The sequence below is a fragment of the Macrobrachium nipponense genome, chromosome 18, assembly GCF_015104395.2.
Source record: "Macrobrachium nipponense isolate FS-2020 chromosome 18, ASM1510439v2, whole genome shotgun sequence".
Taxonomy (NCBI): domain Eukaryota; kingdom Metazoa; phylum Arthropoda; class Malacostraca; order Decapoda; family Palaemonidae; genus Macrobrachium; species Macrobrachium nipponense.
The window spans coordinates 39,309,470-39,335,228 of NC_087211.1; the positions used below are offsets into that span (position 1 = coordinate 39,309,470).

At 44.4% G+C, this 25,759-nt stretch overlaps 1 protein-coding gene across 1 annotated transcript in view; it reads right to left on the reverse strand.

The window, feature by feature from the left end:
- The window catches only part of LOC135196991 (endoribonuclease LACTB2-like), a 209,262-nt gene that overhangs the window by 18,917 nt on the left and 164,586 nt on the right, over nt 1–25,759 (reverse strand). Inside the window, exon 5 of the mRNA XM_064223873.1 lies at nt 13,172–13,357. Coding sequence (XP_064079943.1) covers nt 13,172–13,357 — 186 coding nt within the window. The remainder of the gene's footprint in view (nt 1–13,171; nt 13,358–25,759) is intronic.

Below are 25,759 nucleotides of genomic sequence, written 5' to 3' on the forward strand. Positions count from 1 at the left end.
AATGTATGAAAGCCAGGCCTACCCAACCTTTAATAGGTTCTCTAGGGGTAGTAGGGCGAGGGGCCACTTTCGCCAACGTGGCACAGGAAGAGCTGCAAGAGGTAAGCACTTCAGAGGAGGGCGCGGAGGCCAACCCGCTCAACAACAGTGAGGCTCCCCAGGTAGGAGGGAGGCTGTTCCTCTTCCGTCACAGGTGGGTTCAGCAAATGGGCACAGAGCATCGTGTCCAAAGGATTGGGTTGGAGTTGGATCAAAGATCCTCCTCCAATTAAATCATTCTATCAGGAACCATCAAAGGAATTGACAGATTATGCGGAGGAACTCCTTCAGAAAGGAGCTATTGCGAGTCAAGCATCTAAAATTTCAAGGTCGCTTATTCAGCGTGCCAAAGAAAGGCTCAACAAAAAGAAGGGTAATCTTAGACTTGTCAAAGCTAAACTCTTTCATTCGTTGCGACAATTCAAAATGCTCACCATCTCGCAGGTACGGACCTTACTTCCCCGTGGGGCCGTCACAACCTCCATCGATCTTAAAGACGCATACTCATATAACTATAGCCAGACACTCCGTCCATTCCTAGGCTTCAAACTAGGAAATCAGACGTTCTCATTCAAAGTGATGCCCTTCGGTCTGAATGTAGCCCCAGGGTATTCACGAAAATAGCAGAAGTGTAGTTCAACTGTTTGAGAACTCAAGGGATAATGGTAGCAGCATACCTCGACGATTGGTTGATCTGGGCACCAACGGTCGAGGAATGTCTCAAAGCCACGAAGAAGGTAGTTCAATTTCTGGAACATCTGGGGTTCCAGATAAACAAAACGAAATCCAGACTCACTACCGGAGAGGTCTCGTTTTCAGTGGCTAGGAATCCAATGGGATTTGTCTTCCACAATCGGTCAATTCCAGTGGTCAAAAGAAAGTAAATAGCCAAGTTCTGTGAAACAATTTCTCAAAATGCCAAACAAACATCAAGGAGAAACCAGGAAAGAATCCTAGGTTCTCTTCAGTTTGCCTCAGTGACAGACATCCTCCTGAAAGCAAGGCTGAAAGATATAAATCGAGTTGGCGATCGAGAGCAAATGTCAAATCTCGAGACAAGTTGTCAGTAATTCCACAGATCCTTCGCAATCAGCTCCGTCCATGGACAAAAGTGAAGAATCTTGCCAAATTAGTACCCCTTCAATATCCCCTTCCAGTGTTAACCATTCACACGGATGCCTCCCTGTCCGGCATGGGGGGGGGATATTCTCAATTCAAACAAGTTCAGGGGACTTGGTCAGTTCAGTTTCCGCCAGCTTCACATAAACGTCCTGGAAGCAATGGCAGTTTTCCTTACTTTTACCCTGAAGAGACTCCTTCCCCGAAGAAGTCTCATCTAAGACTAGTTTTGGACAGTGCAGTGGTAGTACACTGCATCAACAGAGGAGGGTCCAAATCCAAACACGTGACTCATGTCATGATAGCCATCTTTGCAGCTAGCAAAGAAACAACAGATTGGCATCTTGTCCGCCACTCACCTGGCGGGGGTAAGAAATGTGATAGCAGACGCTTTTGTCCCGGTCAGTCCCTCTGGAATCAGAATGGTCCCTAGACGACAGGTCAATCCAGTGGATATGCCGGAGAGTCCCGGCTTACAGTAGACCTCTTCGCCTCACAAGCGAAACCACAAGCTCCCTTGCTATGTGGCCCCCAACCTGGACCCTCTGGCCTTATGCCACGGACGCCTGTCGTTAGACTGGAATCAATGGAGGAAAATCTATATATTTCCTCCACTGAATCTTCTTCTGAAAGTCTTGAGCAAGCTGAGGACTTTCAAGGGTACTAGTAGCTCTGATTGCTCCAGACTGGCCAAAAAGCAACTGGTATCCGCTGCTTCTGGAATTGGGTCTCCGACCTCAACGGATTCCCAATCCCAAGTTGTCGCAATCAGTACAAATAGAGGACTGTGTTCGCTTCCTCAGGAATTCTCCAGACCCTAACTTTATGGACTTCATGAAGTTTGCGGCTAAAAAAGATGCTAATATTGATCCACAAAACATCCTCTTTCTAGAATCAGACAAAAGAGAGTCAACTATTAGGCAATATGACTCAGCGGTTAAAAAATTAGCATCCTTCCTGAAAGAATCAAACACTACAACCATGACGATTAATTTAGCTATATCCTTTTTCAGGTCCTTGTTTGAAAAAGGTTTAGCCAGCTAGCACTATTCACTACTAATAAATCGGCTTTGAAGAAAATCTTTCAGTTGGGTTTCCAGATAGACCCAACAGAATCTTACTTTACGTCTATTCCCAAAGCCTGTGCTAGACTCAGACCTTCTCAAATACCTATCTGCAGTTTCATGTTCTTAAATGATGTCCTCAAACTAGCCTCAGATACTGACAACTCGTCTTGTACATTCATATGCTCCTTAGAAAGACGGTTTATTTTGTTAAGCCTGGCTTCAGGAGCCAGAATTTCAGAACTGTCGGCTCTATCCAGAGTCGGGGTCATGTGGAATTTCTCCCCATCAGGAGAAGTTCTACTTCCCGGATCGTAGCTTAGCAAAAAATGAGGATCCTCTTGCAAGGTGGGCTCCTTGGAAGGTCATCCCACTCGCAAGATCCTTCTCTCTGCCCAGTCTTAACTTTAAGATCCTTCTCTCTGCCCAGTATTCTTAAGAGCCTTTCTATCTCGTACATCCTCTAGATCCTCAGGTTCTCTCTTTATGAGAGAAAAAGGTGGCACTTTATCAGTGAAAGGAATCAGACAACAGATCCTTTACTTCATTAAACAAGCCAACCCTGACTCATTCCCAAAAGCACATGACATCAGAGGAGTAGCCACCTCAATTAATTACTTCCAACATATGAACTTTGAGGATCTTAAAAAGTATACTGGATGGAAATCACCGACAGTTTTTTAAAACGTCATTACCTGAAGTCCTTGGAATCTTTAAAATTTTCTGCAGTAGCAGCGGGAAACATTGTTTCTCCTGATACTGCATAGTAGTTGTAGTATAGATCCAGGTCTCCTTTCTACCTACCTCGTCCAACATGCCTCACCCTATTGCCATGCTACTCGGAATACTCTAGCCTTAGCCGCTAGAATCATATTGGTGGATTGTCCCTTATTTTTTTGCTTGGGACATCCACGTTATGTACATATAATGTACTTCAGTGTTTCTACCCTTATTTTTATGCTAGGGTAGAACACAATGATTTGTATATTTTGTAAATATCTAGATTAAGTGAATCATTCTTTATTGTTTTTGCCATTACACTATTATGTATTACTATGTCTAATATAAGTTAATTTTAAGTACTTTATTTTGATTGCTTTCTTTATCATGCCATTGTTTAGGATGTTAGCTTTAAGTACTTTGTTTGTATACTGTAATGTCCCTGATTCACTTATATTATATGTCTCTTTTTTACTATTGGGTTTCATTTGTCCTTATTCCCATCTTGTCTGTTTCTCTGGTACTATTTCATAGGCCGACATGAGCTGAGCCCAGAAAAGGGATTTTGACGTAGGAAAAATCTATTTCTGGGTGATTGGCTCGTGTCGCCCTATGAAACCCACCCTGTTTTCTTTTACCCACCCTACAGGACAAGATGTTCATAGATTAAGGATGACCGCTAGGGGCGCTGCTGTCCGTGGCGTCGGTAGTAGTAGTAGTAGTAGCGGCCGCATCACCCTTTAGTATCAGCTCTCTCTGGTGGGGATTTTATGTTGGAAGTCTAAATGGTGAATGACTCGTGGTAGTGATCCCACTCGCCTATATTCCCATACCGAGTCAGTTTTACTGACATTTTCTTAATTTTGTTTTTCTCTGGTAATTTTAGATTAATTTTACCTAGAAATAATGATCTTAAGGATATTTCATAGGGCGACACGAGCCAATCACCCAGAAATAGATTTTTCCTACGTCAAAATCCCTTTTTTAAGGTCATTGAATTAGTCTAAAAAACAATCATTACAGCCACAGGACATTTGTGGGTTGTTTTATGCCCTGTTGGTGTTTTATGGGATATCATTGATTTACTAGTTTTGCCTAAAACTGGTGAGGGATTTATTTCTTCAAGGGGTACATTGTTGAGAACCGTGTGCATTTGCGTGTACTTCGGCCTTTATCACATGGGTGGTAATATGATTGCCTGATACATTAAGTTCAGATTCAGAGGCTGGGAGTTGAGGCAATGTTACCATTTCTGCTTCAATTGTGTTTGGTACATGGGTAGAAGCCCTTTCTGGTACGTATACTTGAGGAGTATCTTCTGTTGGTTTTGTTAAGCATATCTCATTATTTGATTTGGGATGAGTTGTACTTTCAAGTACACGGTTTTTTCTTTCTGACTTTGTTTTTGGGATTTCTAGTTCCACCACCTCCACTTCAGAAAGTTCTTCCATCTTTTTGGTGCTGTCATTAGTGGCGAGTATGTTGAATCTGTTCTGTACAGAAATCTGCTCTTCTTGTTTAGCTTGATGATTTTGGGTAGTAGTGTCATTCTTTTTTCCAATTATTCTATTTATATGTTGGCGTTTAGGTGATGATTTGGGAATACCAGTGCCACTGTAAGAATTGGATTCTGATCGACTTGATGAAGAAGTAGAGTTATCAGGAATCCTTGATTCTGCACCAGACGAGAAATGAGAAACTTGTGTATTATCAGTTGAATGCAGATTCATGGATGCTACTTTCGCATAAGTCGAATTATTACCTAAAATATGTTTTCTAGCAGCTTTATAGGTGATATGCTCATTATTAGCAGTATCTATTATAGGCTGTTCTAATTTATATAGAGGACATTGTCTTGAGTTCGGAGAGTGAGCTCCTTCACAATGATAAAATTTTTCGGAACCACAATCTTTGGAGGTATCGTGGAATTCAGAAGCATTATGGAATTTGGAGCAAATGAAGCATCTTTTTTCATTGGTGCATTTCCCAATAACATGACCAAAATCATAACACTTGTAACACTGTATAGGTCGTGGGTGGAATTTCTTGACCGCAAAGCTCAAGTGTCTGACTTTTATATAGTCTGGGAAATAGGGTGCGGTAAATATCAACAAGATGGCATTGTTATCTCCTGGTAGCTTTTTAACTTTAAAAACAGAAGAAGGGCATCTCTTCAGTATGTTCTCATCAGAAAACTCATATAAATCTCTACAATATATTAATCCTTTTGATTGGTTGAAGGTGCTGTGAGGATAAACCTTCCCAATGCTATCTGAATCAGAAGGTTTAAAATTTCTCAATAATACCGCTTGGGATTCATTCCCAGCCTTAATTAATAGATTATATCCATAACGCTTCAGATTTCCTTGAGGAATGGTACCAACTTTCTTCTCAAGGCATTTGTATCCCTTAATGATGTTGTTGCACCCTTCCTTGTATGAGGCAACATACCAAATTGGCTCAGGTAATACCCTGGGAGCAATTTTCTGGGGATCACACAAGTCAGAGCACTTTGGAATATAGTCAAATTCAGAATCCAAAACGTTTTGAATATTATGCAATTTTGCACGGCCAGAAAATTTGCAAATGTTGCCATTTTTGATATTGGAAAGGGCAATCATAGCTTTGGAATGATCCTGAAAAGTTATATATGCTTCAAAATCTTTTTTGTCTTTTGAGAGTTTCAGCTTTATTCTTTCAATCTCTCCGAAAGGTTTAAAATGAGTGAACAATTTTTCATAATTCATATATCAAGTGCAATGCCCGTACAATACAAGACTCTACAATTTTCATTCGCACTGCCCGATTTTTTAATCCTCTGGCATCCTGGGGATGAAGGAATAAATGGTTCCAGTGTGTAAATACTGGAACTGGAGGAAAGGCCCTTTTTAGTTCCCTGGTCGTCAACCGAGTTGTCATTACTTGAAGTCGCTAAAGTTGTCAACAGTGCCAGTGGAGAGTCAGCAAATCCAGGGGAGGGGGGGTCATTAGCCAAAATATCCATAAGTAGGTTTTAGTTTGTTTGTTTAACTGTTTTGTGTGTTCATTTGTTTTACCTGCTTGAGAATATTAAGAAAGTATCATACGTTGGAAAAGATATTTACATTCTCCACTAATGGCACAGTGAGAGCATACTTACCAGATGATCCACTCCATACCCTACCTGTAGGATCGCATCAAAACAGATACAGAGGCACAGTTGTAAGCTAAACCCGCCTGTTAGGACTAAGACCATAAAATCATGGAATCATCCCCCCTGCATCTGCAGTGACGGGCTTCCAGCCATAAGCTGAGAGTCCTATTCCCAAAGACTGGATCCCCCTGGATTCCGATGACCCAACCTCTGGGAACAGTTCCGCCAAAAAGGTCCAAACCATCTTCGGGACGGCTGGCGTCATCCTATACTCTCAAATATAGCTTCGAATGAAAATCCCTCCCAACCGTGATCCCTTCTCCCATTCATCAAACCTGCATGATGTAACGAATGTGAAAGTATCCACACTATTTACTAGTGAAAAATTAATAAATTAATAAAAAAAAAAAATTGAATAAAAGAAATGTTACTAATAGGATTTGGACAGCAAGAAGAAAGTAGGATGATAAAAATAGGAAGAGGTCAAAATAAAATAAGGAATTAGGAAAAGAAAAAAAAAGAGAGAAATTTAGACTCGAGACTTGGGGAAACGTTTCCCCAAGTTCAAGAGCCCTCTTGCCCATTTCAAGGCTTCACCAAGGAAGAAACATTCCAAGGTGAAGCCAAGAAACTTCATCAAGGCATTCTCTCATTAAGATGGGATTTCTGGAGAGGGACTGAAGCCCTTTGAGAAGCTAGATAAATTGATATCTAACCACTCAAACCCTGAGTGATATACAATGATATATGGGAGAATCATTGTATATAGGGAACCATAGAGAAACTTTGACTGTCCAATAGCAAATCAATACACCAGGGTTTGTTACCACTCCCAACTCCACCTTGCCAAGGAGTGGAGCATATGCTACCGAATAGAGGGTATGATATTTGCATATTAAGCGACCACACTATCAGTATGACTACCTTACTCACCTGTATCAGACCAGTCCAGCGAATGACGTGTGTATTCCTTAACCCGCCCGAAGGAAGAAGGAAAGGTACAAGAGAAAGAAGGAAACCAGCCAACTCACTCATTCTCTCATCCACACAATCACCTTAGGTAAAATACAAAAGTGCCCTGTTAAAGGCAACTATGAGTTACACAACCTGTTGGGCAGCCACCAAAGGACCCAGGGAAAACATGTACGCAGATCTGTGGGCAACATCCTTACGATAGAAAGAGGTGAACGTGGACTGGCGTAACCAAGTACTACCAGCACTCAGCACTCTATGTACTCCAAGTTCTTTTTGAAAGCCAGAAAGGGACCAATACCCTTAACGTCATGTGCTCTAGTCTGCACAGAAAATGGTGGTGGAACCATCAAGTCAATTATGTCTGTCTGATGGCTTCCCGTATCCAAAAAGAGATAGTATTCTTCGACACCTCTTTCATTGTACGGCCTGTGCTAACAAAAAGTCTGCGGTAGCCTGGTCTAAGGTGCCGAGTTCCTTTAAGATAGCAACGCAGGGCCCAGACATGGCGCAACAAAAGCTCTTGAGCATCACCACCCACAAAGTCAGTCAGTGATGAAAAGGAAAACGAAGTGAACCTGTCATCATGTCCAGAGGAATTTTTGGGTCTTGGCCACGAATTCCGAGACAAATTCGAAGAACAATGACCCCCAGCCCCTGGTGTGCTTCACCTCATAGCTCAGACCATGGAGCTCTCCTACCCTCTTGGAAGATGCCAAGGCCAGAAGGAAAACTGTCTTGAGCATCAAGTTCCTGTCAGATGAGCGACGCGAGGGCTCATATGGACTCTTAGTGAAGCTCTTGAGAACCAAGGAAACATCCCACGCCAGAGGCTTGAGCGCTCTAGGAGAACTTGACTGCTCAAACCCCTTAACTAGCACGGAAAGTTCCCAGGAAGAGATGTCGATACCTTTAAGGTGTAACACCAAACTGAGGGCTGCCCTGTAGCCTCTAATGGCAGAAACGGACAAACGTTTCTCATCTCTGAGGAAGGTTAAATAGTCTGCTATTCGCTGAATAGAGGTTGCGAGTGGAGAAAAACCCCGTTTACGACACCAATCACAGTAGATCGCCCATTTGCCTTGGTAAACCGCGGAAGTTGACTTTCTAAGACTGCTGGACATACGCCCTGCTGTTCTCTGAGAAAAGCCTCTCGCTCAGAGGAGATACTTGATTGCCTCCAACCATGAAGAGACAGGGATTCTACTGACTGGTGGAACCTCTCCGTATGGGGCTGACACAGGAGATGTCGCCAAGGGGGAATCTCCCTTGGAACCTCTGACAACAATGACAGCAGATCTGGGAACCATTCCGCCTGAGGCCACAGAGGGCTACCAAAGTCATCCTGAGACCCTGTGAACTCATTAGCCTGTTCAGAACCTGACAAAGCAAACAAAACAGAGGGAAGGCATACACCTCCAGGTTTTCCTAGGGATGTTGGAATGCATCCTCTGCCAATGCTAAAGGATCTGGAACCAGAGAACAGAATATCTCCAGTTTCCTGGTGAAGCGAGTCGCAAAAAGGTCCAGCATGGGTCTCACCCAAACCTGGAAAAGCTTGTCTGCTACCACTTGATGAAGGGACCACTCTGTGCCTAGGATCTGATCCCGATGACTGAGTTTGTCTGCGACCACATTCCGTTTGCCTGGGATATACCTGGCTGAGAGCTCTACTGAATTGCTGACTGTCCACTGGTGAACCTCAACAGTCAAGGCATGAAGATGACGAGAGACCAGGCCTCCCTGTTTGTTCACATAGGCTACCACCGTGGTGTTGTCCGACATGAGAACGACAGAATGACCTTCTACCTTCTCCCGAAACTCCTTCAGACCGGAGACCAGAATTCTCCCAGTCTCCATTGCAGAGACTGAAGATGAAGATGCCCATGAGGGACCAGCTTCTCCAGGGAAGACAACACTCTCAGAAGAACCTGCCACTGATGTGATTCCGACAGGAAGTTGTGCGCCACCACCCGCAACTTCTCCAATCTCTGATCCGACTGGAAAACTTTTGCCACTGTCGTATCGATGACCATGCCCAGGTAGAGAATCCTTTGACTATGTATGAAGTTCGACTTTTCCTGGTTGACTAATATGCCCAGTTCCAGACAGAAGCAAAGTAGACAATTCCTGTCCTGCAGCAGCTTTTCCCTGGAAACTGCCAAGACTAACCAATCGTCGAGGTACCTCGGCAAACGGATCCCCTGAGCATGGGCCCAACTCGACACGAGAGAGAAGACCCTTGTGAACACTTGAGGGGCTGTCGTCAGCCCTAAACACAAGACTTTGAACTCAAAGACCTCGTCCCCAAGAGAGAAGCGAAGGAATTTCCTGGACATCAGATGAACGGGGATTTGGAAGTATGCATCCCTTAAGTCTATCGACAGCATGAAGTCGCCTTCTCTCACGGCTGCCAACACTGAACGTGGGGTCTCCATCTTGAACCATGTCTTCCTGATGAAGTGATTCAAGGTGGATAAGTCTATCACAGGCCTCCATCCTCCTGATGCCTTGGGCACCAAGATGATGTGACTGTAAAACCCACTTCCTCTATCGCATCCTTGTCCAGCATTTTCTGCACTTCCTCCCGAAGAGCCAAGAACTTCAGAGAATCTGGAGGATATGCCTTCCTGAGCTGCGGCTTGTCCGACAGAGGAGGAGAGAAGGCAAATGGCAGTATGTACCCCACCCGAAGGACATATACCACCCACTTCTCCGCCCCATAACTCTGCCACTTGGCCCAATGGCCCACCAGGCAACTGCCCCCCCACCATGGCGCAGGAGAGGGAGAGGCACCTAACCTACCGACGGCCCCCTTTACCTCTGCCCCTTGGGCCCCTTTTTGGCTTAAAGGAATGAGAGCGAAAGGGGCGTTGATCCTCTGACCTAGGTTGAGTCAAACGGGAAGGCCCTGCTGAACTCGAATTCCTCGACGGCCTACCAGGCGACAATCTCCTTGACTGCTGCTGAACAGGGGGAGGAGGAGGAGCCAGATGTCTTCGAGGATGAGACTCCGACTTAGACAAGGCCTGGTGCACCAGTCTGTCTTTGGTGTCAGCCCGGCACCGGTCTATTGCATTCTCGAGCTCTGTCCGAGGAAACAAATATTGGGACTCCAACAGATCTCCATTCCTCAATGGCAGCAAGGACTCCGTGTCAAGTGATCTCTCCATCCTAGACAAAGCCATGTCTCTTCTAATCAGAAGAAGATTAGCCCATAAATGAGCACTGAGGTGAGCCATATATGAAAACGCCTTCGCCCCAGACTACAACAGACTGGCAAGCGAGGATGTACTCACCAACCCTTCCGGGGACCTGTCAGAAGCTATCTTGGCAATAACCACAGACCAGAAGTCCAGCCAAGAAACCGTCTGCAACATGGAGGCTGCCATAGATTCCAATGCTGAGGCATCTTGTGGAGACAAGGACGGAGCCACCGACCTCACCTGCTCCAAAGTCAATCCCGGCTTCAGGCGAATGATGTCTAGGTTAAGATGGCACAACATCAAAAATGCAGAGCTCGTAGGATAGTAGTTCCTATGTCTCGTGAGAGGCGGGGGTAGTAGCTTGGTAGAGCCCCTAGCGCGAAGCAAATGGTCCCGGTCCGAGACAGAAGCGTTAACCTTATGCAAGACCAACTGAACGTGCCCCGACAAAGGAAGCTGAAGAGATGATTTGGGATCCTGTGTAGCTCCCATCACGGCTTCCAAGCAAGAGGAGTGTAAGACAACCAAGACTGAGTCCTACTTTCCAATTTGTTGAACCCACGAATGAGATCAACAACTTCCGAAAAGGAAGACAAAAACTCTTGCGTGTCTCCCTCCTCCTGCTCCGGCAACAGAGACCGACGACGAGAAGGATGTGTAGGCTCCTCTAAGGCACCTTCTCCACTAAAATTAACGGAAGGGTCAGCAGCCATACAGCCCAAAACCCCAACTAACCTGTCTGGTCTGGGGACATGCGTTGGCTCCTGAGACAAACCCACTATAACACTAAGAACATCACTCCATACTCCTCCAACAGATGACTCATTAACATGTCTGTGAATGGTCACAGGCGTGGCAGACGTACGAACGTGAGTTGGAGGGGAATCCCAAACACTTGAGATCAAAGGAGAATCCCCCAGAGTCGAACTCTTGGAAGCACCAGTGAGAGGGGCAGGCAAACACTCCTGCTGCACTAACTCCACGTTCACTACCTTCGACCTCTTGACAGGCGCCTTCGAGATCCTTACAGTGATGAATAGGCCTTGGAGAAGAAGGAGCATTTGCATCATGTGCACAGACAGGAGAGGTTGCAACACGCTCGCAATGTGCATGGATGGGGGAGGTTGCAATATGCTCGCGATGCGCATGGACGGGGGAGGTTGTAACACGTCCGCGATTCGAAGCAGAGGACAAAGCAGCCACTGCAGATTGGACAAGGGAAGGTACACTAACACTCTCTGAAACACCAACACTCTCAAGAACACGTCCGTGTTGTTCCTGCCTCGTAGGTGAAGAAAGGGCAAAGTCCTTAGCTTTCCAACACTTGATAAGCCGACATGGCGTAGAGGGGGAAGAGGGAGAGGAAGACAGCACTAGTTTCTTATGCGATCTCTTCACAGGAGGCGGGGACAAAGCAACACATTTCCTACCAGTTTTCCCAACCGACAAGGTAGCCAACTTTACATCCAAAACAGAGTCCAACCTCTGAAGCACTGCCTGGCATATGACCTCAGACTGATCTGCCAGAGAAGGCTCCGATGACATGGAAGGGAGATGTAGAGAACTGGGCGGCAGGGATGACGTCACGGCTGAGAGAGGCAGTACAGAGGAGACGACTGGAGGTGACGTCATCGATGGGAGTGACGTCAAAAGTGGTGGTGAAGTCACGGCTCCCCTCGGTGCAAACGGGAATCAGACGCCACTGGTGGAGGAATACACAAAGACGGATCCCGTGACGTCATCAAAGGAGCTGTTGCCACGGCTTCCCTCCGACTCAAAGAAGCGGCAACAGTCACTGGTGGAGCAATACAAGATGGCTAACCTCAGCAACCCACGAAGACGAGGCTGGGAGGAGGGGGGTATGGCCTGGCCAGCCTGAGGAGGGGGGTAGCGAGTCTCCATAAAGTGCACTAGCAACCCCTCCAAGGACGGGGGACCCCCTAGCCCGAGCGTCTTCCAAATCGCCACCATCTTTGACTCCTCCGACTCTGGAATAAATGAGAATGATGAAAAAGCCTTCCCCTTCCCGGGGAATCAAATTAACTCCCAAAGAAGAAGGGGCTACATTACAAACATCAGCCTGGTGGCCTCCCGATACTTCCAGCGACGAATCAGTGGAAGAAAAGGAAGGAGACACAAGAACAACGCTACTAAGGGGTGTGAGCACTGCAGGAGACGAAGCATCGGGAAGAGGTGAAAAACCTTACCATGAAGGAAGAGTCGAAACCCTCCGATGTTCTCTCTTGCTATAAAACGACTTCCACTGCTCTTTAGGCCATGCCCAGTATTCCGTGCAAGGATTCATTATAGTACAAAAATTAGAACGGCACCTGCTACACGTGATGTGAGGGTCAGTTGATACCGAAGCCAAAAAACGAGAACACGGAAAACTTGGAATTCCAGGGCACACACGTTGACGAGGCCGAGAAAGAGCAGAAGCAGCCATAATATCAGCCAAGCACACACACACACACTAAACACAAGCGAAACGGACAATGAACTTGGTAAAGGCCAAGAGAGGTTAAATACGACTCTCGCCCAGGCGGTTAAAGAAAAGACTGACGCGGTGGCATAGGTGAGTGGTCTTTGACCACTCTTCACCCGATCTACGCATGTGTTGCTAGATATCACAAGATTCCTTGCTTTCATCTGTTTTTTAACCGGATCCAGCTAGGCGCTAGAAATTATCCTATTGTTAAGACCGAAGGTTTGTTCGCATATGAACAAGTGACAGCCCAAATATGCTACCTTAACTCTTGAACCCATAGCTATTCTCCCCATGATTAAAAAAAAAAACTTAAAAATTAAGACATAGTTACAGTAATGCTAAACAAATACCATTTAATATTTTACCCTTCAACAAAGTTCTGAAAATACAAAATTTTGAAAACTTATACAAAAGTTAGTAAAATTCTCACCTTGTATATAATTTTCACCAGCTCCATTGCAGTCAAATACTTTTTAGGACTTTGCATTAAAACTTCTAAGATTTGTGATTCCCTTTGAGTTCTATGGTCAATGTAGTGCTTGATGCGTTCAACTGGATCTTCAATTACAGGTCCATGGCCAGGATATATGACTTTGGGCTCCAAGTGTAAGATGGCCTTTCAAAATAAAAAATGTTCATAAGATTCATTGTTAGGATTCTTATCTACTGTTAAAGATAGTTTGCATCTTAGTGACAGTCAGGTGCAGCCTGTATTCAAATAAAGAAGAAGGCTTGTGTGACCCAGATGGAGCGTCTAGTTCACCTGTTATCAACCAGGTGGGTCTCAAATGTTTTAGTTCTCATCAGAAATGGGGAAGCTGGGCATACTTTCAGTAGGTACCTTATATACTTGCGTATCGTGCGACTTTTGAAGACCTAATTTTGAAACTAATTTTAATGGGGTCACATAATACACAAGACATATAATTAGCACATGTAATGTTCACATTAGTATCATATTATAAAATACAAGCATAAGAAATATGCATCTTTTCCATGGATCTTTTAAAAAGTTATGCTTTAATTTACTGTAACCAATAATATTGTATGCATTTTCATATTACTATCGTATTATAAAATACAAACATAGCAATAAAATGTTTAGTTTTGGAAATCAGCTGAGGGCAATTACAAGATAAGTTTACTTTGCTGTATTGAACTCATATCAGAGTGATTTTCTTGCTTATAGTTAGCATAAATGAACCTCTAAATACTCTATTTATATGCAAGCCAGGGGTACTTGCAAAACAAAAGTTTATCAGGACAGAAAGAAACATCTTACACATTCACAGAAATCATAGTCATTTTAATGAATAATAGTAAGAACCATGGTTGATGATGGAAAAGGGGTTTGCTGAGGTTAGAGATGGCAACACCAACCTCTCACTTCCACATTCTTCAAAACAAGAAATACGTGAGGCTTCTGGCACTGGCTCTATGACCACATTCTTTAAACCTTAAGAGCCAGGCTAAAAAATCAATATGCAGCACCCCAAGCTAGGGGAAACTTTGAGGGCAGCCAATTTAAGAAAAAAAACATCAATCAAAAGAGGAAAATAGGTACAAGGTGTCAGAAAAAAATTCTAAACAAATTTCTCACAACCCCTTGTGGAACCTATTTTACAAGACTTGTAAATTTTACCAAGTTATTTTATTTTGTAAAATTATAATTATAGCTTATACCTCATATAATGTCAATACAGATAAGAACTAAAATCAGTTACAAATTCTGAGCATATTTGTTGTAAAACATCTATGTAAATTTACTTAGATCAAAGATGCAGTAACTTTTTGGGATTATATATATGTCACATCTAATATTTCTTTGCAAAACTACACTTAAAACTAACATAGTACTATCATAAAAGATAAGAACTAAATCCAACAGCAACCCCTTGGTATATTTATGGCAAATTTATAAAAAGACACATGAAAGAGAGAGGTAGTAATACATGATCCCTTGATCTTGACTAGTCTAAAAGTTGCCATTAGTGAATTTATGGGCTAAAGAAGTAATGACTCCTCTTTCCTGGCCCATTCCTTCAAATCAATGGTGCGTAATATTGATGCTCATCATGAGTGGATCCATCCACCACCCAAAACCTGTTTTGTTCATATGCGAAACAAACCTTCGGTCATAACAATAGGATAACTTTCCAAGCTCCAGCTGGTAACCGGTTAACACAATCAAAGACTGCAAAGCAAGGAATCTGTGAGACCTGGCAACTCCTGCATGTACGAGGTGATAGCTGGTCAGAGACTGCGCACCGGACCTCGTGACACTCCAGTCTTTTCCTTAACCGCCTTGGAGAGTAGATGCTTGCGCTTTTGCTCTACTTCCAAGCCGGTTGTTTTGTGCCTGTGTTCTTTCTTTCAGTGTGTTGTGTGTGATTGTTTTGGTTTACTATGGCTTCCTCTGAGTCTCCACGGCCTCATCAACGCATGTGCCCTGGCATTCAGGGTTTTCCGTGCTCAAGGTTTCTAGCGTCTACGTCTACGGATCCGCTTATGACATGCAGTATGTGCAAAGCTAATTTTTGTACTATAACGAATCCCCACCTGGAATGTCGTTCCTGGCCTAAGTAGTAGTGGAGGGTGTTTTATAAGAAGAGGGAACGTCACAGAGTTTCGACTATTCCTTCTCGGGAGGGGTTTTCTTCACCTTGTCTGGACGATTCATCAGCTCCCTCTCCCTCAATTGCTCTTCCTGTGGCTAGTTCTAGTGTTCCTGTGTCACCTTCCTTTTATTCCATTGATGCCTCGTCACCTTAGCCCAGACGTGATCCATCTTTAACCTGGTCTAACCCTAGAGCAGGTTAGGTCGGAAGGTCCTTCCTTGTCGTCACAAGAGGCCTTAGCTTTGTAGACTACAGTGGCTTCCAGCTTCCAGACGGTCTCATGGCTTGACTTGTGGTCCACAGTGATAGACAAAATTGCTTCAGATAAGTCTGTAGGAGGTTAAGTGAGTTCTTCCTCACTCACTAGACTATTGCAGTCCGGTGGTTAGGCAATTTCTTACCTGGCCCACCTTAGTGCAAACTTGTGGGCCAACCACCTCCTACCCAGGAGAGACACAGTTCTGTCAAAGGTGGTGAGTTCAGTGGACTCTGAGACTTTATCAGCGCTAAGGAATGGGGATCTCCATTATTTGCAATTTCTGTTCCTGAGGACTTAATTAGAAAATACGATTGACTGGCGAAGGGGAGATACCAAGCACAGGTTAGTTTATCAGGCGGTATCCAAGTTGGAGGCACGTTCAAAATGCCAGCCTTCCCCTCAGCGACAGGTAAGAAGATCTTCGCCTGTTAAATCTCTTATGGGTTCTGCCTTGGCAAGGGTCTCTCAGTCCCCCTTGCAGGTTAAGTCTAACAAGCAGCAGCATCCCTCTCAATCCAGCCCCTACAAGCCTGGGAGGGGCTCTAGAGGAAGGGCAGAGACGGTCGTCAATAGAGTGCGCCTCTCCCTCTCCATTGCCACAAGTAGGGGGATGCCTGGCAGGCCAGTGGGGTCAAGTGGCAAAGTTAAGGAGCTGAGAAATGGATGGTAGATGTTCTGAGGGTGGGATACCTACTACCATTCAACTTCTCTCCCCCCCTCTCGGACAGATCCTTTCTCAGTTGGATGTATGCTCACATCCAACTCCCCGAAGTTCTTAGCTCTTCAGGATGAAGTGTTGAAAATGCTGAAATGCTGAACAAGGGTTCAATGGAGGAAGTAAAGCGTCCTTCGCCAGGGTTTTACAGTTGTATTTTTTTGGTACCAAAAGTGACAGGCAACTGGAGACCGATAATCGACCTTTCTACCTTGAATCATTTTGTCAGGAAGACAAGGTTCAAGATGGAGATGCTGCTGACAGTGTTAGCAGCAATAAGGGACAACGTATTCTTCCAGTCAATAGATGCTTACTTCCAGATTCCTACTCACCCTTTGTCAGGAAGTTTCTTCGCTTCACTCTGGAGAGCAGGTATACCAGTTCAAGGTCCTGTGCTTTGAGTTGACCACTTCCTCTCAGGTGTTCGCAAGGGTCTTTGCCCTCTTCTTGACTTGGGCTCATGCTCAAGGGATTCACTTGTTAAGGTACCTTGACGACTGGCTGGTCTTGGCAAGCTCCAAGGAGTAACTGCTGCAGGACAGAGATCACCTTTTTCAATTTTGTCAGGAGCTAGGAATAATTATAAACCTAGAGAAGTCGAATCTCGTTCCCAACCAAAAAGCTCTTTATCTACGTATCGTTATAGATACAGCAGCGTCAAGAGTTTTTCTGTTGGACCAGAGGTTGGAGAAGTTGTGGTTAGTGGCATGCAAGTTCCTATCACAACTGGGACAGCCAGCTCACCAATGGCAGGTCCTTCTAGGGATTTCGTCTTCTCTAGAGAAGCTGGTCCCTCATGGTCATCTTCATCTTTGGTCTCTGCAATGGAGATTGAAAGACTTCTGATTCCCAGCAGGAGATTACCCTCTGCAGAGAGTTCCTTCTGTTTTCAGATGCCTCCATCACTGGTTGGGGTGCCATTGGGAGACCTCATTGTGTCAGGTGTTTGGGGTGTGGAAGAAAAGCCGCTACACATCAATGTTTTGGAGCTGAAAGCAGCATTTCTGGGTCTGAGAGAGTTTTGGGAGAAGGTAGAGGGTCATTCGGTGGTTCTGATGTCCGACAACACCACGGTGGTCGTCTATGTGAACAAACAGGGGAGTCTAGTGTCTCATCACCTCCATTCGTTGATGGTCAAGTTACACCAGTGGGCAATCGACAATTCGGTGGAGCTCTCTGTCAAATACTTTCCAGGCAAGAGGAATGTGGTCGCTGACAGGCTGAGTCATTGGAACCAAATCCTAGGCATGGAGTGGTCTCTGCATCAGGTCGTGGCAGACAGGCTCTTTCAGGTTTGGGGGAGGCCTATGCTAGACCTCTTCTCAACTCGCTTCAACAGGAAGTTGGAAGTTTACTCTTCGGTGGTCCCAGATACTCTTGCTCTAGCAAAGGACGCCTTCCAATACCCTTGGGACAACCTCAAGGTGTATGCCTTCCCTCCGTTTTGCCTGATCCATCAAGTTCTGAACAGGGTAACGAGTTCTCGAAATCTCAGGATGACTTAGTAGCTCCTCTGTGGCTGCAAGCGGAAAGGTTCCCGGACCTTCTGTCCCTTTTGACAAAGGTTCCAAGAGAGATTCCCCCGTGGCAGCAGCTTCTTTTCCAGCCTCATGTTGAAAGGTTTCACTAGTTGGTAGAATCCGTCTCTTCACGGATGGAGACTATCAAGTATCTCCTTAGAGCAAGAGGTTTTTTCAGGGGGCAGCGGGACATATGTCCAGATACCTCAGGATACCTCAGAAAGTCCTCTTCAGCAGTTTACCAGGGGAAATGGGCAGTCTACTGTGATTGGTGTCGTCGACGGGGTTTCTCTCCACTAAAAACCTCTGTTCAGTAGAGCAGATTTTTTTATCTTCCTTAGGGATGAGAAAGGCCTTTCTGTTTCTGCTATCAGGGGCTACAGAACATTTTTAGGTTTGGTGTTACGTCTGAGAGGTGTGGACATCTCTTCATCCTAGAAGATCTTGTTGTTCAGGGGTTTCGAGCAGACCTGTTCTCCAAGGGGACTCAAGCCTCCAGCATGGGATGTTTCGCTTGTCCTAAGAAGTTTCATTTGAGCTCCATTCGAGCCCTTGTGTCGATCATCAGACACAGATTTGAAGCTGAAGACAGTTTTCCTGTTGGACTTGGCTTCTTTAAAAAGAGTGGGGGAGCTTCATGGCCTAAGTTATGATGTGAAACATACCAGGGTTGGAGATCTGTGACCTTTGAGTTTGTCCCAGAATTTGTGGCCAAGACCCAGAATCCCTTGGTGCATGACCATTTTCTCTCTTTCCATTCCATCTTTGAATGACCTAGGTGTCGTAGGCTTTTTGTTAGCACTGGTCAGTCCAGAAAAGATGTTTCCAAGAACACCATTTCCTTCTGAATCCATGAGGGGATCAAGCAGGCTTACTTGTCTCTTGATAGTTCTGTCGTTGAGTCTGTGCAGGTTAGAGCACATGACGTCAGAGGTATAAGTTCCTCTCTGGTATTTAAGAAAAATTTTGTTGTTCCTAGAATTTTGAACATTTTACCTAAGAGATGTTGCCCACAGGTCCTTGGACAAGTTTTCCTTGGGCCCTGTAGTCGCTGCCCAACAAGTTGTGTAATTCACCCAGTGCCCTTCACAGAGCAGTTTTGTAGCTTACCTATGATGATTATGTGAAAGAGAGAATAAGTGAATTGGCTGGTCTCTCTCTTTCTCTTTGTTCCTTTCTTCTTCCTACGGGTGGATTGAGGAATAGACATGTCTTATGCTTGACTGGTCTGATACAGGTGAGTAAGGTAGTCATACAGATACAAAGTTGTTTTACTTTATGTTGCTGAAATAATCAAACCCTCTATTCAGTAGTAAATACTCCTCTCTCTCTAGCAAGGGGGAGTGAGGGCTGGTAACAAACCCCTGTGGCTATATGGTTTGTTATATGAACAGTCAGAGTTTTCTTTGGTTCCCTAGATGAAATGAATCTGCTCATATATCACTGTATTTCAACACAGATGGTTGAGTTGTTAGATATCAGTTTATCTAGCTTCTCATGGGCACTGAGTCACCTTCTTTAGAACTCGTTCTTCTAGGAAGGGTGGTCAGATGGGTTAACTCCCAGCCGGTTTAGGATACTTGTTACCTCCCACCAAGTATAAGTCTATCCTATTTTTAAGACCGAAGGGTTGTTTCACATATAAACAATTGATGAATTTTTAATCAATTTGTATTTTTCATAGCTAACAAACCTGAGGTCTTAACGTTTTACTGCCCACCTCTAACCGCCCCTCTCTCTTTTATTATAATTCCTGGGTTGGGGAAAAGACTGGAGCGTCATGAGGTCCAGTGCATGGTCTCTACTAGCTATCACCTCTTATGCGCAGGAGTTGCCAGATCTCACAGATTCCTTGCTTTACTTGTGTGAACCGGTTACCAGCTGGCGCTTGGAAAGTTATCCTATTGTAAAGACCTCAGGTTTGTTAGCTATGAAAAATACAAAATGATTAAAACTTTGTCATATTGCTACTCATATGAGAGGATCCATCCATTAAGGGGACCGGCCGGAACCTCTATATATGGAGGTATAGGGCGAAAAATGCAAAGTCATGTAAAAATTCATGGAGCTTCATATGGCAATTGAGAATACGTATACGAAATATTTCGTCAAAATTCCTCTTACTTTCGTAGTTACAGGGTAATTAGTTAACGTAACTCAATAAGCCTAAAACATTGATCCGTACAAGAAAATGCAATATTTCTTCTATTATCGTATATTTTGATAATTATTGTCAAAGAAATTGATAGAAATGGCATCTGTAGACATTCCCCGAGTCGAGAAGGAGACTTCAGGCTCAAGCTACCAAGTCCAGTCCTGATTTAGTGCGATGACAGACGTCAAGTAGTCTACACGTTCCATTTCACGTCTGACATTCGCCTGCTTTCAAGTATGTTTATGTATGTTTCGGCAAGAATTTCATCATGCCAATGAGGAAAAGACAAGAGAAACATCTCGCTAACATACAGACGAAGAAAAATCGTTCAAGTATTATTACAGAATATCATAATATACGCGTAGTTAGTGAAGAGAGAGGGGAGGGTTGCTTAGTAACGCCCCCGTCTTGCTTGACAGCACACGTCCACAAGACTGTGCCTAAAGGCTAACGCTCTTTGAGCAGCAAAGAGATCTTCATTTATGATAAATAACAAAGTTTTGGTTTTTTAATACCCAAAATGGAATATGAAATTCATAATAATCATGATTTATTAAATTGTCTTTGTAAAAAAAGTGTACGCCTTCGAGTTTCACCTCTTGACATACTCTTGCAATTACATTTGTTTATCTTTGTTTCGGGCAAGAATTTCATCATGCCAAAGAGGAAAATACAAGGAAAACATCTCGCTAACACACAGAAGAAGAAAATTTGCTGTAATAAGCAGAGTTAGTGAAGGGGAGAGAGAGAATTGCGTAGGAAGGAGTGCCCCATCTTGCCTCAAGCAGTGCCCCAGGCTGCGATATATGAGCAAAGGGATCATCATTTATGATTAAATTATGATAAATAAAATAGTTTTGGTTTATTAATACACAAAAAAGGGATTTTGACGTAAGGAAAAATCTATTTCTGGGCGATTGGCTCGTGTCGCCAGCGAAATATCCTTTAATCTATTATTTCTAGGGTAAATGTACTAACACATACCAGAGAATAAATAAAATAAAGAAAAAGGTCAGTATAACTGACTCGCTCACCCTCCAAGAGGGTGTCGGTATGAACACTATGGCGAGTGAGACCACTACCACGAGCCAAATGCCAATAGAAATCTCCCACTACAAAACCCTCCATGAGGGGAGCCGACCCACAGAGTGAGCAGCACGTACTACTACTACTCCATCCCATGCTGCCGACTGCTGCGCCTCTGGTGGCCATCCTGAAGTTAGCAGACAATCTTGGGCGAAGGGATGGTAGGGCGGGATTTCGCTGGCGACACGAGCCAATCGCCCAGAAATAGATTTTTCCTTACTCAAAATCCCTTTTCTGGGCTCAGCTCGTGTCGCTGCGCGAAATCTACCAGAGAAATAGCACAGATTGTAAACAAAATTTAATAAAATAAATCATCAATAGGTCTCAAAATAAAAGATAAAATAAAATAAAATAATATAATTGCTAAAAAGAATACATAAATTTTTAAACACAGTGATACAAAATAGAAAATATGCTTAAATTACACTTAATTCTAATCATGTTTCTTAACATAAGGTAATTTACATATATACAGAGGTAAAATGGCTTACATGTATCAAAATGTTATCTGTGTAAAGGTATGTATCGAAAACACTAGAGCAATTAATATAATCAAATGAACAAACACTCAACAATAATAATATATAAAGGAATGTATATGACTTAATATACAAACCCGTAACCATCAAATAATTAAGATGTATCCCCTAGCATAAATCAAGGGGATAACATCCATGAGATCAATATCTGTAATCATCTGTGAGTGTCCCTAGCAAAAAATAAGGGACACCCACTACATCATCATAAAAGCAGCTAAGACACAAGGTGAATGTAAATGAACAAGGCAGGAATAGACGAACTGTTGGGTGAGGCAGGTAGAAAGGAGGACTGGATCTTCTACTACAGATTAGCTAGAGTCAGGGGAAACTATGTTACCCGCTGCTACTGCTGAAAATTTCAGAGCTTCCAAGGACTTAGGTATGACGTTTGAACACTGTCGGCGATTTCCATCCGGTATACTTTTTCAACTCATCGAAGTTCATATGTTGGAAATAATTAATTGAGGTGGCTACTGCCCTGACATCATGTGCTTTCGGGAAAGAGTCAGGATTGGCTTGCTTAATAAAGTACAGGATTTGTTGCCTGATGCCTTTAATGGATAAAGTTCCACCTTTTTCCCTCTTAAAGAGGGGACCCGATGAGGATGAGGAGGTCCTGGACAGAAAGGCTCGTAAGGCTGAAACTGGGCAAAGAGATATACCTTGTGGAAGGGGTAGTACCTTCCAAGGTTCCCACCTCATCAAAGGATCTTCATTTTTTGCTATAAAGCTACGTTCCGGAGAAAGGTAGGACTCCCCTGTGGGAAGGAATTGAATATGATCCGGATCTCTGGAGTAAAGCCGACAGTTCTGAAATTCTTGCTCCTGAAGCCAAGCTTAATAAAAATAGAGTTTTTCTTAAGAGCATTATAAACGAGCATGTGTCATTATCGGTTTCTGAAGCCAGTTTTTAGAACATCGTTTAAGAACCATGAAACTGACGTAGGCCTTATAGAAGGTCTAAGTCTAGCACATGCCTTAGGAATAGACGAGAAGTAGGAATCCGTCAAGTCTATGTTGAATCCAAATTGAAATATCTTTTTCAAGGCTGACTTGTTTGTCGTAATCGTGCTAGCTGCTAAACCTTTTTCAAATAGGGATCTGAAAAAAGGATATAGCTGAATTAATTGTCATGATTCTAATATCTGATTCTCTCAGGAAGATTGCTAACTTTTTGACAGCAGCATCATACTGTCTCAAAGTTGAATCCCTTTTATCGGATTCCAAAAGAGAATATTCTGAGGGTCAATATTCGCATCTCTTTTCGCTGCAAACTTCATGAAATCCATAAAGTTAGGGTTTTGAGAATCCCTGAGGAAGCGAACACAGTCTTCGTTTGTACTGACTGGGAGAGCCTGGGATTGGGGATCCGAAGAGGACGAAGACCCAGTTCCAGAATTAGGGGATACCAATTGCTCTTCGGCCAGTCTGGGGCTACTAGAGCCACTTGACCCTTGAATGTCCTGAGTTTGTTTAACACTTTCATGAGAAGATTCACTGGAGGAAAGACATAAATCTTCTTCCAGTTTGTTCCAGTCTAGAGCCAGGGCGTCCGTGGCATAGGCCAGAGGTCCAGGTGGGGGCTACATAACACGGTAGTTTGTGGTTCGCTTGAGATGCGAAGAGATCCACCTGTAGCCCTGGAACTCTTTGAAGGATCCATTGGAACGAACTGTTGTCCAGTGACCATTCCGACTCTAGCACTGATCGGGATAGCGCGTCTGCTATGACGTTCCTCACTCCAGCTATGTGAGTGGAGGAGAGATGCCAACTGAACTTGTCTGCTAGGGAGAATATGGCTACCATGACATGATTTAGATGACGTGACTTGGAGCCTCCTCTGTTTATACAATGTACTACCACTGCGCTGTCCAGGACTAGCTTTATGTGGGAGTACTTTTGGTGGACGTAACCTTTTTAGAGTCAAGAACACTGCCATTGCCTCCAGTACGATTTATAATGGCCATGACGGAACTGGTAGGTGACCAAGTTCCTTGAACCTTTTTGACTGGGAATTACCCTCCCCACCAACCGCCTTAAGGAGCGTCTGTGTGGATGGTGATCCCTGGTGGAGGGAACTGAAGGGGTACTGACACCGACAAAATTCTTGACTTTCGCCCACGGCCGAAGTCGATTCTTTAGAATCAGAGGGACTGAGGATAGTTTGTCCCTGGACCTGACATTTGCTCGTGAGCGCCAGATTCTGGTTAGGTCTTTCAGTTTGGCTTTCATTAAGACGTTCGTCACTGATGCAAACTGGTGAACCCAGGATCCTTTCCTGAGTTCTCCTTGACGCCAGTTTGTGACTTAGAAATTGCTTGACTGACTTCGCTATTTCTTTCCTTTTGGTTGATGGAATCGACAGAGTATGGGAGGATAGATTCCATTGAATGCCCAGCCACTGAAAGTTTGACTCTGGAGTGAGTCTTGACTTGGTCCTGTTTATCTTGAAGCCTAGATATTCCAGAACTGAATCACTTTCAGTGTAGCTCTGTTGCATTCCTCGACTGTTGAAGCCCAGATCAACCAATCGTTCGAGATACGCTACTACCATAATCCCTTGTGACCTGAGTTGTTGCACTACCACTTCCGCCAGCTTCGTGAACACCCTGGGTGCCACGTTGAGTCCGAAAGGACTACCTTGAAGGAGAATGTCTGGTCTCCTATCTTGAAACCCAGATACGGACGGAAGTTGTCTTGCAATAGGGATATGATAGTAAGCGTCTGTAAGATCGATAGAGGCGGTGACGGCCCCACGGGGAAGTAAGGTCCGCACCTGCGGAGATCGTGAGCATCTTGAACTTGTCGCAGCGGATGGCTAAGTTTAAGCGGGACAGTCTAAGATTACCCTTCTTTTTTGTGAGCCTTTCTTTGGCACGCTGAACAAGCGACCTTGAAATTTTAATCTCTTGACTCTCGCTATAGCTCCTTTCTGAAGGAGATCCTCCGCGTACTCTGTCAATTCCTTGGAAGGAAGTTGACGGAAAGGTCTGGATGGAGGTGGGTTCGTCAACCAGCTCCACCCAGGCCTTTTGACACAATGCTCTGAGCCCATTCGCTGAAGTTCCACCGGTGGCGAAAGTGAAACAGCCTCCCTCCTACCTGAAGTTCTTCATTGGTTCTGGTAACCGCCTCGGCCTCCTCTGAAGTGTTTTCCCCTATTAAAGGGGCCTCCCGATCCTCTTCCCTCCCACGAAAGGAACGCTTACCTCTGCCTCCCTTACCCGAGCGGTCATACTTCTGTGAAGCTTGACTCTCGAAGGTTTGATTGTAAGCTGGAGAGATGGCGTAAGAGGTGGAGGGCTGAGGCTGAGGGGAGATCACATAAATTGGCTGTGATTGAGCTTTAGAAGTGGAAGGTTGGGCTGTTTGCACTAAGGGAACCGCTGGAACTTGCTGAGGAAAGCGTGGCTGCTTTTTCTGGTAAGGTTGGAAACGCCTGGGTTTCCTTTGCCCCTTACCTTTAGCTGTTAGATCTTGCCTCCTCTTAGCCGTAAGGCCCCAACGGTCCCTTAGGCTCTGGTTCAACCTTGTAGCCTCTGACTGGACTTCCTTCACCATAGCTTCTGGGAAGAGATCTGCTCCCCAGATTTTTGTTTGACAAGAGTAACCTATTCGGCTCATGCCGAATGGTTGCCTCTTGTAGGACATGCTTCCTACAATTCGTTCTAGCAGTGGCAAACTCAAACATATCTGACTGTACCGTTTGAGTCAGGGATTTGGTCATGAGCTTGAAAAGCGGCTCTGAGCCATAGGCTATGGTGGCCACCTCGGTCATAGCCATAGAATTAATTGATCTGGCTAATCGCGATTTAGCGTCAAATTCAGCCTGAATAAGGCTATCTGGGAGCCTGGGTAGCTTTTCACCAAACTGCTCCATAGCACAGTCCGGTTTGAGTTTGCCAGCTGAGAAGGTGTTTTCGGCAAGACTTCCCACAATTCTCCGGCTGAGGGAAGTAACGGAGATGTGGGATCTGCTTCCTTCAATTGAGGTATGGGGTTCCCCCTTCTGGCCGCTGGAATGGTAGACCTCGCGATCTTTGTCAGGAACGGGAGCGGGGTACTCTCATCCATTGTGAAGATGGTAAAGGGACTCTTGAAAGGTTGTATCTTAGTATTAGAACAA